This window comes from Nelusetta ayraudi, unplaced genomic scaffold (genome assembly GCF_046127955.1).
Source record: "Nelusetta ayraudi isolate G7.1 ecotype Tasmania unplaced genomic scaffold, CSIRO-AGI_Nayr_v1 ptg000061l, whole genome shotgun sequence".
In the NCBI taxonomy this organism is placed as follows: domain Eukaryota; kingdom Metazoa; phylum Chordata; class Actinopteri; order Tetraodontiformes; family Monacanthidae; genus Nelusetta; species Nelusetta ayraudi.
The window spans coordinates 540,001-551,909 of record NW_027466111.1 but is presented as its reverse complement, the minus strand read 5'-3'; the positions used below and the strand labels follow the sequence as shown (position 1 = coordinate 551,909).

Below are 11,909 nucleotides of genomic sequence, written 5' to 3'. Positions count from 1 at the left end.
GTGAGTCAACGTCTTTAATGGGAATTTGTGAATATACAAAAATTGTTGAACCTCATTTTGATCAACTGAGTGACTTTGCAGCGACTGAGTTGGAAAAAACAAAACAAACCCCCTTGGGACTGGGAACCAATCAAAGACCAGGTTCCACACACACACACACACACACACACACACACACACACACACACACACACACACACACACACACACACACACACACACACACACACACACACACACACACACACACACAGTGAGAGGGGGAGCGAGTGTATGAGCTGGAGGGACCTCTGTGTGTGTGTGTTAGAGTGGACACACCAGCGACACTGAAAGTCCAACAGGTCCAGCTCAGGTCCAGGTCCTGCCCCCCCTCCCGAACTGTGCCTTGGTACTGAGAGTCTGTGAGGCCCAGGCGCAGGACCAGGCCCAGGCGCAGGACCAGGCCCTGCTATGCTAGGCCCATCTCCTCCAGCACACTCCTGGGTGACTCGTCCTCCTGTCAGCAGAACACAGTGAAGAACATCACAACACTGGACTGGAGCTCAGGCCTGGGTCCTGGTGTTTCTCCTGGACCATCACACCAGACCACTGCTGCTTGAAGCTGGAGTCTAAACTCAACCAGTGCATGAAATACCCCCGATTAACCCATGAGGCCCTGAAAGCACTCTGCACAAGAACGAGGCCCGGGGTGCTGGGCGCGTGGAGCCGGTCCTGGGTTTAAAGGGTTTGCTCAGAGCCAGGCTGAGGGTTGACAATGACTTCTGCAGGGTGACGGCCAAAGTGCTGATATTCAGCAGGATGTGGACTGTTGGAGGGGTGTTGAGTTCTGTGGGGGAGGATGAAGGTGAAGCTGCTGGGCTACGTAAGTGCAGTCCGTCCACCATTTCTACTGCTACACTGAAGAGGATGGGGACCCTCCCACTCCCCCTCTAAATACTGATGGGTATTTCACACACTGCTAAGAACCATCATGTGTTCTGTTCCTCCGAGCCACCAGAGGCCGCCGGAGAGGTTTATTTCTCTGCAAGTCGAGGTTACCACAGGTGTTGATCAATCATGTTGACCAGAAGGCTGAGAAGGGCTGTGTCTCAGTCCAGGCTCTGCATCCTTCCAAGGCTGCATTTGAAGGCCAGTTGCGTCACAGCACTGCGTGAAGGCTCCTCCCACTTCCCAGAAGTCCTTAGGACGCTCCAAATGTGTACTGGGAATGCTCCCTACTCTTAGCCCATTCCAAGGCTGCAGCGCTACCATCCTTCACCTCCTTCTGTATCCCAGGATGCTCTGCGTGCTGCTGCAAAGCATCCTGGGATCCTGGGAAGTCAGCTGAAATTAGCGCCATCTACTGGCAAAGACACCACGTATAAATTTAAGTATTGAAGTTTCACATCAAATATTCAGTTTTTAACGCAGGGTTTTTACTGATTTGAACATCCAACGCCATCGTTAGCTGGTGAACCAATGGTTAGCTTGATGCTATGAAAACGTCACTTCCTGGGTTGGCCAGCAGGAGGGAACGGCAGTGACGCAACCAGGAAATACGCCCAAGACTAGACCGTCCCCTGTGGTTACCGGGGAGGCGGGGTTTGGGTCGGTCCTTCTGGGCCGGGTCCTTGGAGGACGCGTCCTTCCAAGGATGCAGACCCTGAATTGAGACACAGCCCAGGTCCCACCCCAAACTCAAGAGTTGGGGGTGAGGTTGGGGTTGAGGTGGGGCTTGTGGTGTGGGCGGGGCTGAGTTACCTCCTGCAGCAGGTCAGCCTGTTCAATGGCCTTCAGGACGCTCTTCTTGGACGTGTCCTGAATCTCCCCTCCCATCAGAAACTCATCCAGAATGAAGTAGGCCTTCTCAAAGTTAAAGATGATGTCCAGCTCACACACCTGAACAGACAAACCAGGTTGCACTTTGCACAAGGTCACTTTTAACAAACACAACACATTTTTCACACAGTTCATGCCGATGTGCAGCTGCTGAGGACCACAGAGGTGTCGGGAGTTCAGTGACGTACGCTGCCAAAGTACTTGTCCAGGAGCTCCACAAAGCGGTGGATGACCTCCAGTGTGATCAGCTCGTTGTCCTGCTCCTCAATAGCACAGCAGAAGTACAGGCTGGCGTACCTGCACCAGGTGGGGCAGCAGCAGAGAAGAGGAGGAGGAGAGGAAGGAGGGGGACGAGGAGGAGGAGGAGGAGGAGGGGTTCACAAAATGAAAACAGGCCTGAAATATAAAATGTTCAGTCTGTACTGTGTCTGTGAGTCATTTAGAGCCATCCAGAACCACCTAGAACCACCCCTGGATCAGCAGTGTGTTTAGCTCTTAGAACCACCCAGAACCACCAGGGTGTTTAGCTCTTAGAACCATCCAGAACCACCCAGAACCACCCCTGGATCAGCAGTGTGTTTAGCTCTTAGAGCCATCCAGAACCACCCAGAACCACCAGGGTGTTTAGCTCTTAGAACCACCCAGAACCACCCCTGGATCAGCAGTGTGTTTAGCTCTTAGAACCATCCAGAACCACCCAGAACCACCAGGGTGTTTAGCTCTTAGAACCACCCAGAACCACCCCTGGACCACCAGTGTGTTCAGCTCTTTATTGACACGACTCTGGAAACACTGCAACATGGAGGAAACACAGCTGTTTGATGACTGACTGACTGTTAATATCATTTGTGCAAGTTGGGCGGGGCCGGATTAAGAAGCTTTAACGGGTCACATGTGGCCCTCGGGCCATAGTTTTCCCACGCCTGGTCTGACCTCTCACTTGGCTTCAATAATGAGTGTGTGTGTGTGTGTGGAGCTTCACCTCTTGTAGACAATCTTGAGGTCCCTCCACTCCAGGAAGCTGCACATCTTTGGTTTGCGGGCGAGCACGATCTGCATGAGCTCCCTCACCATCTTCTTCTTGTCCCGCTCGGCGGTGGCCGTGTACCACTTCTGCAGTCGCAGCTTCCCCTGGCGGCTGAATAGCAGCATGAACCGCATCTACACACACACACACACACACACACACACACACACACACACACACACACACACACACACACACACACACACACACACACACACACACACACACACACACACACACACACACACACACACACGTGTGTTCAGGTTTGGCTGTGCAGGCCACTGTAGTTCACTGGCAAGCTCAGACAAGGAAAGGTGAGTGAAAGAGCGCTGCAATCTCGAATGTGACCACTTGATGTCGCTCTTTCTTCTTCAAAACTCCAAATATTACACACTGGACCTTAAAAGCTTCTTTTTTTTTTGGATAATCAGTATCACAGTCGTTTATTTCTAAATACAGTTGTGTAGTGGAGCTTTTACACCTGTGTACAGACAGCTGTCGGTATTGTTGGTATCAGTAAGGGAAGATAACCTCACAATGGTCACTGAAATAACTTGAAATAAATAAAAGTAGTATCAAGAATAACATATTAATAATAATAATAATAACAACAACAATAATCCTGAAAATTAGCTGATGAAAATCAGGCAATGCTTTTGAATTGTGGTTCAAATGAATAATTAAATAAATAAATAATGAAACGGGCCTGGACAAAAAGTACACGGTACGGTAGTGTGACTATGCTGCTATTTTTAATCTGTTAATCTGTCATGATGATGACCTACATTTGTCAATAATGTCCTTTTATATATACACATCAATGCAGCAAGGGAAGGGTCTTGCTGTAAGGGGGTCACTATCTTTACAAGTCAAGCCAAGTTTCACCCTCCTGCTCCTCCCCTTAGTTACTGTTGCTACGTCTAACAAGCCTCCCCCCTCCTCCCTCCCTCCCTCCTGTCAACCTGCATTTATCAGCGTCTGAAGGAAATCATATCAAATTTCTGGAGTAGCAGTTTGGAAATGTCAGAGAGACGCCGACAGGAGGAACTGCAACAGGCACTGGAGTGGAGGAGCTAAGTGAAGGTGGAGGAGCTGAGTGAAGGTGGCGGAGCTGAGTGAAGGTGGAGGAGGAGCTAAGTGAAGGTGGAGGAGGAGCTAAGTGAAGGTGGAGGAGGAGCTAAGTGAAGGTGATGGAGCTAAGTGAAGGTGGAGGAGCTAAGTGAAGGTGGTGGAGGAGCTAAGTGAAGGTGGTGGAGCTAAGTGAAGGTGAAGGTGGCGGAGCTAAGTGAAGGTGAAGGTGGTGGAGCTAAGTGAAGGTGGAGGAGCTAAGTGAAGGTGAAGGTGGTGGAGCTAAGTGAAGGTGGAGGAGCTAAGTGAAGGTGGCGGAGCTAAGTGAAGGTGGCGGAGCTAAGTGAAGGTGAAGGTGGTGGAGTTAAGTGAAGGTGAAGGTGGTGGAGTTAAGTGAAGGTGGAGGAGCTAAGTGAAGGTGAAGGTGGTGGAGCTAAGTGAAGGTGAAGGTGGCGGAGCTAAGTGAAGGTGAAGGTGGTGGAGCTAAGTGAAGGTGGAGGAGCTAAGTGAAGGTGAAGGTGGTGGAGCTAAGTGAAGGTGGAGGAGCTAAGTGAAGGTGGCGGAGCTAAGTGAAGGTGAAGGTGGTGGAGTTAAGTGAAGGTGAAGGTGGTGGAGTTAAGTGAAGGTGGAGGAGCTAAGTGAAGGTGGAGGAGGAGCTAAGTGAAGGTGGAGGAGGAGCTGAGTGAAGGTGGAGGAGCTGAGTGAAGGTGGAGGAGCTGAGTGAAGGTGAAGGTGGTGGAGCTAAGTGAAGGACGAGTGCCGGCAGGTCTGGTAGTTGCAACAACATTGCAACACTGGCTGTCTTGAGTGATGACGACTTTAAGTGTTGTGTAAACGAGGCAAACAAATGATGTAAATAAGTGTATTTCAAGGAACCTCATGGTTAAATGGTGGCGTCTGTACGCTGGTTGATGAAGGGACCAGAATATCCAGAATGGACAAAAACCTCTCAGAGTTACTTGTGTAAATTTTTTTAGCAGCGTAATGAGACAGAATGTTCCAAAAATAGCATGAATGCTAAGCTTTCCCAGAGAAGTCACAAAGGAGACGTGTTCTCAGTTGTGAGTTACAAGCAGAAATACAGAGGGGCAATGTTTGCCTCCTTGTCACGAGTGGAGTCTTTGAGGAAACATGACTGATTAGGATCCATATCAACAAAAATAACCGATTTATTGACGTTGACAAAAACAAACAACAACCCTACATACGGACGCGCTTATTCCATTGAACAGAATTTATTCATACGCACTACCAGCCAGACGTTTGGACACACCTTCTCATGCATTAATCCCTCCAACTTTCTCCACAGACAAAGACATCAAATATATGAGCATGATATCTGTCATGAAGCGGCAAAGAAAAACACCATCGATAACTCTAAATACGTTTTTTTTTTTTTTTTTTTAATGAAAGGTGGCTATTTGGAAGAATTTCAATAGAAAACGTGTTTGAATTATTTGACACTTTTATTGTTTCCTCCAGAATTCCATCTGTGTCCATACGTAGTTTTGATGCCTTCGGTGAGAAACTGCAACGTCGATAGTCGTCATGAGAGTGAAAGAAAAGACATTCAATTCATAGGCAGAGTCCAAACTTTTGACTGCCGAGTGTAAATGTGTACTTCATTAGTCTGACTGTGATGTGTTCATCAACATGGACTGGACCTTTCAGATAAACAAAAGGTAAAGTAAAAAGTAAAGTGAAGGCTGTCAAGAGGCCTCGTCAACGTTCATTTTAACAGCGATAAGTTACAACCACCACCACCAACACCACCACAGCCGACATTGACGTGAATAATTGTATAAATTATTCCACTCACAAAAAAAAAAAGAAGGGAAAATAACTCGACGGTCTTCTCGGTGACACAAACGTCAATAACACATCACAATCGTGACCTGCTGCTCGTACCGTACGGCCTGTTAGCTGGCATGCTAGTCCGCGAAGCGACAGGTAAAGGTAGCGCAGGTGTCTCAAACACCTTGTTAGCCTAGTTAGCTTAGCAGCAATGTCCTAACGTTACCCTTTCATGGACCGGAAGAGCCGGAGACTTACCATTATATTGTGGTGTTTGACGCCGGGTGACTAACTAGCTCTACGCCGACACTAGCGGCTCGTACCGCTCCGATGAATAGTGCGCCGCTGCTAACGTAGCGAGTCCATACCTGCGAAAAAGCATCAAGCACTACACAGACTCAAAACTGACCCAGCTTCCTGCTGCTGACTGTCTGTCTGACAGCAGTTCCGCATTCACTGCGCATGCGCACGGCGGAAGAGCCACCGACGTTCTCACAATGGTGGACTTTTTTAAAGAGATGTTTTATCCGTTTTTTTTTTTTTTTTTTTTTTTTAATCCGTATTCTCCCGTTTTCTTCAATCCAGTTCAATTCAAACCGCGTTATTAGTCCCCAGGGAGGCGATGTAGTCCTGACAGAAAACTACATTAAAAAAAGGAGAAACTAAAATTAGTTTTCTCTTCGGGCCGACCGACCCATCAACTGCTGTTCACATGGAACCCTTCTCCACTTCGGTCTTCAAAGTTCTCGTTTGTATATTTGCTGTTACCAGCTAGAGTCTTCTATTGGCTTCACTAGCTAAAATGTTCTTGTTTTCATTGCTAGGCATAATCCTCCACTTTCTCAAAAACGATCATTTGACTCATTTCCGCTGGCGATGGTATGAACAGGAGAATCATAAGTCACTGTTAAAAACTACGTGTTTAGTTATTTTTCCCTGCGACCGCTGTTTTCCTTGAATTACACACAGCAGAACACAGTGAGAATACAGATGTGGATTGTACGATGAGGTGAAGTTTGGTGACCACAAGGGGGCAGTGTTGTACTTTCCACAGATCCCCATCTTACAGACGAGCAACAGCGAATTTAAAAACACATTTTTATTAATAAATATAAATACTGGAAAAATACAAATGAAATTTACAAAAAGAAAACATCAACAACAACAACAAAAAATAGACAACCGTAAACACTGTGAAAAACAGATTTCCAAAGAATTGAATTACAAAGATTGATTTTCCATTAATCCATCAATAGCAAAATCTGTTTGTGAAGTGCATTTTTTTTTCAGCGTTTGACTGCAGACATTGTGAACTCAGTGAACCTCTTTCTTGTCAAACATTTAGCATTCAAAAATAAATTACCAGCAAACACATTCACTCTGGGCATCAAAGAGCTCTCCGGGCCTGCTAAATACTCTACAGTGAATTGAAGGTACGGCGTCCTGGGTGGATTATTGCTGCTGAGGATGGTTGAACTGGCCCGTAAACAGAAGCGTACCTGGAGACAAAGCAGAAAGGAAGGACTTGATACATCACACAAACACCCAGTCTTCTCTGCCAGACACTTTAAACTTAACGTTAACTAATGTTAAATATTCACAGAGCCCTACCTGTGGGCTTGTGCTGGATGAAGAAGAGGAACGGTCGGTCGAGGGTGATTTCCTCCACCGCCATCCGAGAAAACATCACAGCGGCTGGCAAAGCAAACACAACTCTGGTCAATGCGACTCTGCAGCGCAACTGTGTCAAATACAAGCAGCTCCTGTGACTTTCTCGTCTCACAGTCTGTCCAAAGTCCTGCACGTTGAGGCAGAAGCAGTCCCTCCATCCCACCACTGACATCAGTCTTCACAGATGACTTTGACTTTACCTGTGGCTGCTGCCCCCTTGGTTCCCTGCTCGTTCACTTCTATCTTGACCTTCTGCATGACTTTGGACACACACAGGCGTTCGTCAGCTGCAGGGTAGAATCACACGCAGATATTAGTCAACTGAGAGCTTTACATTTTTCACACAGGTGCAATAATGCCTTATTTATATGCCGGTATGTAGACGGCTGTACATGCAACCGTCCAGGAGATCTCAATATTTTATTTTATTTTATTTCTTTTAATTGATATAAATGTAGATCTTTTTTTGCACTGTACAGCTGCTGTAACGATGCAAATGTCCCCCCACTGTGGGATTAATAAAGACCTTCTATTCTGTTCTGTTCTATTCTATTCGAACGCATCAACGTTACAACAGTCCCGAGGTATTTTAAATACATACATTTGAAAGAATAGCAAATAATAGAATAGAATTTATTGTTGTTAAACGGGTTAAAACGCTGGGATTCTTGCGCATGTTCCTGAGTCAGTGGTAAAATCTCAGGTCGGAGGTCATGACCTCTCATTTACAGAGCACTGGTCTCTTGAGCAGAATGACTTACTGGTGATGCGTGTGAAGTCAGCGGTTGCCAGGTTGAACATGTCCCCGAGGCCCATGCCGACCAGGGTGGGCTTCAAATTCACCTCACTGTCCAGAGAGAACCTGGGAAGAACAACAAGAAGCGCTTGAGTTTTCCTGGAAGCCGCGGCCCACTGGCCTCTGTAGCGTAGGACGTCTCTGAAGGTCAACTGGTTCTGGCGGCTTTGTCTTCACCTGGGCATCGCCAGCTGCCTCCTGACGTTCCTCATCTCCCCCCGCCACTGCTGGATCCTCTGGCTGGTGAACTCCTCCAGGAGCATGCTCAGTGGGACTTCCGCCTCGATGGGCGAGACCAGGAGCATGCTGAGTGAGTCTCCCTCGTAGGGCACCTCCATGACATCATAGTCCAGGCCCTCGGCCGTCACAAACTCCCCTGAGCGTCGGAAAGGAGAGCGGTCCGTTGAGTCGACAATAAAGGACTGACGCAGTTTGCAGTGAGTGCGGGTGTAGTACTGATCTACACTAATACCACTCATGTACAAGGTTTTAAAATCCGCCAGCTGGTATTCGAGGGTGTCGACAGTTTGAGGGGAAGCTTAACGTTCATAAAACCACCGGTCAGGACCAACAGGAAATACCACAGTGGGACAGTAGGGGGCGCTACCTTGTGGAACGGTTGGGAGTGAGGAGATTAAAACTTGAAGGACCTCGTAGAAATTGGAGAGACGTATGGGAATGGGAATACCGCGATCGTATGACGCCGAGCGGCGGCGTCTTGCGTCTGTCGCTGTTTTATTATTTGCAGTGAATAATAAACGCAGATGGAAAAAAGGGGGTGGGACTAGAAAACAGGAGGTTGATTTACTTCAGTGACTTCAGGCAGACGTTAATTTGTTTGTATTTGTGTGTTTTTGTTGTTTTATGCTTTGCTGATGATGATGTCGTAATGTTTGATCGGCTTCCACTCTATTTCATTGTTTCTAACATGTTGAATAAAATGACTAGCTAACTAGCTAACTAGCTAACGAGCTAACGAGTCGTACCATAGTTGAAGCGATTGGTCAGTCTCATCATGTGGACCGGGACGGAGCTCCCGTTGGCGCAGTGGAACATCCTCTCCTGGGTCAGTTTGGGGTCAAAGGGAACCTTCCACAGGGCTTTGAAGTGGAGAGCATTGAGGAGGACCAGACGGGTCTCATCAGTCAGCGATCCGGGCTCCAGGAATTCTGGGATGGCACCTGCAGAACAAAACAGAGTCGCCGAGTCATCTTTTTGTTTTTTATGTTTTTCAGGAGGCCTGACCATCAGCAGCTGTGTTTTCTAGGCCAGCGCTTCTCAACTGAACTGGCGGAGTCTCAGGATCAAACAATTATTTTGCCTTATTATGAAGCACTCAAATTTATTTAAAAAAATAAAAAAATTAAAAAAATAAAAACTCTAGTCAACTTTCTCATATCATGTCTAGTCAATAAATGATTGAAATTATTGAATTGAATTCTCGATAAACATATATATATTTTAAAATCCTTTTAAAAAAAATCAATAAAATCTTTTGGGTTCGCTAACTGAATGAGGTTCATTATGTCTTCATAATATATATCTATACACACACACACACACACACACACACACACACACACACACACACACACACACACACACACACACACACACACACAGTAGGGCTGTCAGATGATTATTTTTGATCAAATTACGATTAATCGCAGAATCTTCATAATTAACTACTACATTATGTAAGACACTACGGCCTTAAGTATGTCTTAACAGAAATCGGCTAGATGGGCTCCACTACGGGTGAGGAAAAGGGACAAAAAGGCTTAGGTTTGAAATGCAATTCAAAAAAATGAACGCGTTATGGATTGTATCTAACTAATCGTCATTAATGCGTTAACACTGACAGCCCTAATATACACACAGTATATATGCTAATTGACATTATGACTCTTTTCAAAGGGAGTCATGCGTCAGTGCTGGCAACCGTGAGGCTCTTTGCAGCGAGCAGCGGGGGAGTGCCAACCTGCAGTGTGGTCTGACACCCAGGAGTTGATGACGGCCACGGCCTTCTCCGGCCTGGTGAAGTCCACCTGGTGGGGGTGCGTCTGGAAGGCCTTGGCCAGGGCCCGGCGGTAGCCCTTCTCCAGGCTCATCTTCCTCTCCACCATCACTCCGCTGGCCACCTCCACACCGTCCTCGCTCGACACGTCTCTCTGCAGGAGGCGCTGCTGCCGGGACGCCCCGCGGTCTGGAGGAGGAGGAGGAGGAGGAGGAAGAGGAGGAGGAAGGAGGAGGAGGAGCAGAGGAACCACGCGTCAAGCTCCCAGCTTTGTTTGGCACGGAAGCGCATGGAAAATATCTTACGGCAGCTCATTCCGGAAAGACGAGAAAAGATTTTGGAATTTCGAGATGAAATAAAGACACAGGAAACGTCTGTAAATCCTTTCTAATGAGTGGCCAATGGTGGCGCTATTGCAGTCAATCTGCTGTTGCTACCTTCTCGGTTTGGGCGCATGATCAACTGGAGGCGTAGTGACAGGATTGCCACTGTCACACCTAGTTTAACCTTCACCACTGAGCGTTATGTCATACATGCAAAATTAGAATTTTGTGCTCAAATTTCAAATTGAAGAAAAAAGAAAAAAAAAAAGAAAAAAGAAATGAGACAGACGGGTGACTCACCCAGGAGGGAGAAGCCGGCGGCGGAAGTCAGCGCCCTGCGGGTCTTCCCGGCCGCTCCCAGCTGGGCCATGGCCAGCACGGAGGCCACGCCGTAGGGGGACAGAACCACGTTGGTCTGGGCCGAGCTGCGGGCCAGCTGGGAGAAGACCTGCAGACCAAAGTCTGTCTGTCTGTCCTGCAGGGAACCCTGGCCCACCCTGCTGAGGGCCAGCAGCACCAGCACCACACTGCAAACCAGGGGCATCCTGGGGAAAACAGAAGAAGAAGAAGAGTGAAGAAGAAGAAGAGTGAAGATGTGTGTGTGTGATGGTGGTCAGCTTGAAAGTGTTGCAGCACCAGCTGAGATGGACCTTCTAAAGAAAAAATGTTTTTCCCTGTAGACATAAAAACAATGTCAAACGCAAGGTTGAAGTCCTGAGGACGAAGCACGCGAGTCACGACTGGCATCTGTAAAATGACCACACGGTGGCAGTCTGCCTGCTTTAGTCATTGACCTGTGGCTCCACCGAGCAACAGCAACATCTTTTACCCAACATTAAAATATTTGGCTCAGTGCACGTCGGAGAAATGACGGAGGAAGAAGAAGGGCTTTGGCAGCCACACAGTTAGGTCTGTCTGTCTGTCTGTCTGTCTGTCCCCTCTCTCTCGCTCTCTTTCTGTCTGTCTCTCTCTCGTCTGTCTGCCTGTCTCTGTCTGTCTGTCTGTCTGTCTGTCTCTATCTCTCTCTCTTCTCTCTCTCTCTGTCTCCCTCTCTCCCTCTGTCTGTCTGTCTGTCTGTCTCCCTCTCTCTCTTCTCTCTTTCTCTGTCTCTCTATTTCCATCCCTCTCTCTCTCTCTCTCTCTGTCTGTCTGTCTGTCTGTCTGTCTGTCTGTCTCTATCTCTGTCTGTCTGTCTGTCTGTCTGTCTCTCTATTTCCATCCCTCTCTCTCTCTCTGTCTCTCTCTCTGTCTCTCTCTCCCTCTCTCTGTCTGTCTGTCTGTCTGTCTGTCTGTCTGTCTGTCTCTCTCTGTCCCCCCCACCCCTCTCTCTCTCTCCAGGTATCCGGGACCTCACGAGACACCAAGCAGAAGAAATGCTGTTACTGCAATAAC

The 11,909-nt window shown here is 47.7% G+C and overlaps 2 protein-coding genes and 2 long non-coding RNA genes across 4 annotated transcripts in view; 2 read left to right on the top strand and 2 right to left on the bottom strand.

Annotated features, from left to right (window-relative positions):
- On the bottom strand, positions 1–6,138 carry ap1s1 (adaptor related protein complex 1 subunit sigma 1). Its single transcript, XM_076040470.1, has 5 exons — positions 5,969–6,138; positions 2,801–2,979; positions 2,007–2,115; positions 1,741–1,878; positions 1–496 (listed from the first exon to the last, which is right to left on the bottom strand). Exons 1-5 carry the CDS (start codon positions 5,969–5,971, stop codon positions 449–451), a joined length of 477 nt encoding a protein of 158 aa, XP_075896585.1. The 5' UTR covers positions 5,972–6,138; the 3' UTR covers positions 1–448.
- The window catches only part of LOC142897851 (uncharacterized), a 71,509-nt gene continuing 61,906 nt past the window's right edge, over positions 2,307–11,909 (top strand). The window contains exons 1-2 of the long non-coding RNA XR_012928496.1: positions 2,307–2,337; positions 2,409–2,575. This is a non-coding gene — a long non-coding RNA (uncharacterized LOC142897851). The remainder of the gene's footprint in view (positions 2,338–2,408; positions 2,576–11,909) is intronic.
- On the top strand, positions 3,826–5,108 carry LOC142897852 (uncharacterized). The gene is made up of 3 exons (XR_012928497.1): positions 3,826–3,931; positions 4,542–4,560; positions 4,649–5,108. It is a non-coding gene; the product is annotated as an uncharacterized LOC142897852 (long non-coding RNA).
- serpine1 (serpin peptidase inhibitor, clade E (nexin, plasminogen activator inhibitor type 1), member 1) overlaps positions 6,797–11,909 on the bottom strand; it is a 5,505-nt gene continuing 392 nt past the window's right edge. The window contains exons 2-9 of the mRNA XM_076040509.1: positions 10,818–11,062; positions 10,159–10,383; positions 9,164–9,358; positions 8,355–8,553; positions 8,143–8,243; positions 7,582–7,668; positions 7,322–7,405; positions 6,797–7,209 (exon numbers count right to left, since the gene is read on the bottom strand). Coding sequence (XP_075896624.1) covers positions 7,163–7,209; positions 7,322–7,405; positions 7,582–7,668; positions 8,143–8,243; positions 8,355–8,553; positions 9,164–9,358; positions 10,159–10,383; positions 10,818–11,061 — 1,182 coding nt within the window. The 5' untranslated portion in view covers position 11,062 and the 3' untranslated portion in view covers positions 6,797–7,162. The remainder of the gene's footprint in view (positions 7,210–7,321; positions 7,406–7,581; positions 7,669–8,142; positions 8,244–8,354; positions 8,554–9,163; positions 9,359–10,158; positions 10,384–10,817; positions 11,063–11,909) is intronic.

What these genes read in the sequence shown, in the direction of transcription:
- ap1s1 (XM_076040470.1), bottom strand. An exon ending in CTCAAGATTGTCTACAAGAG is followed by an intron (nt 2,116 to 2,800) that starts GTGAAGCTCCAC and finishes CACCTGGTGCAG; the next exon opens with GTACGCCAGCCTGTACTTCT. An exon ending in AGGCTGACCTGCTGCAGGAG is followed by an intron (nt 497 to 1,740) that starts GTAACTCAGCCC and finishes TTCTGCTGACAG; the next exon opens with GAGGACGAGTCACCCAGGAG.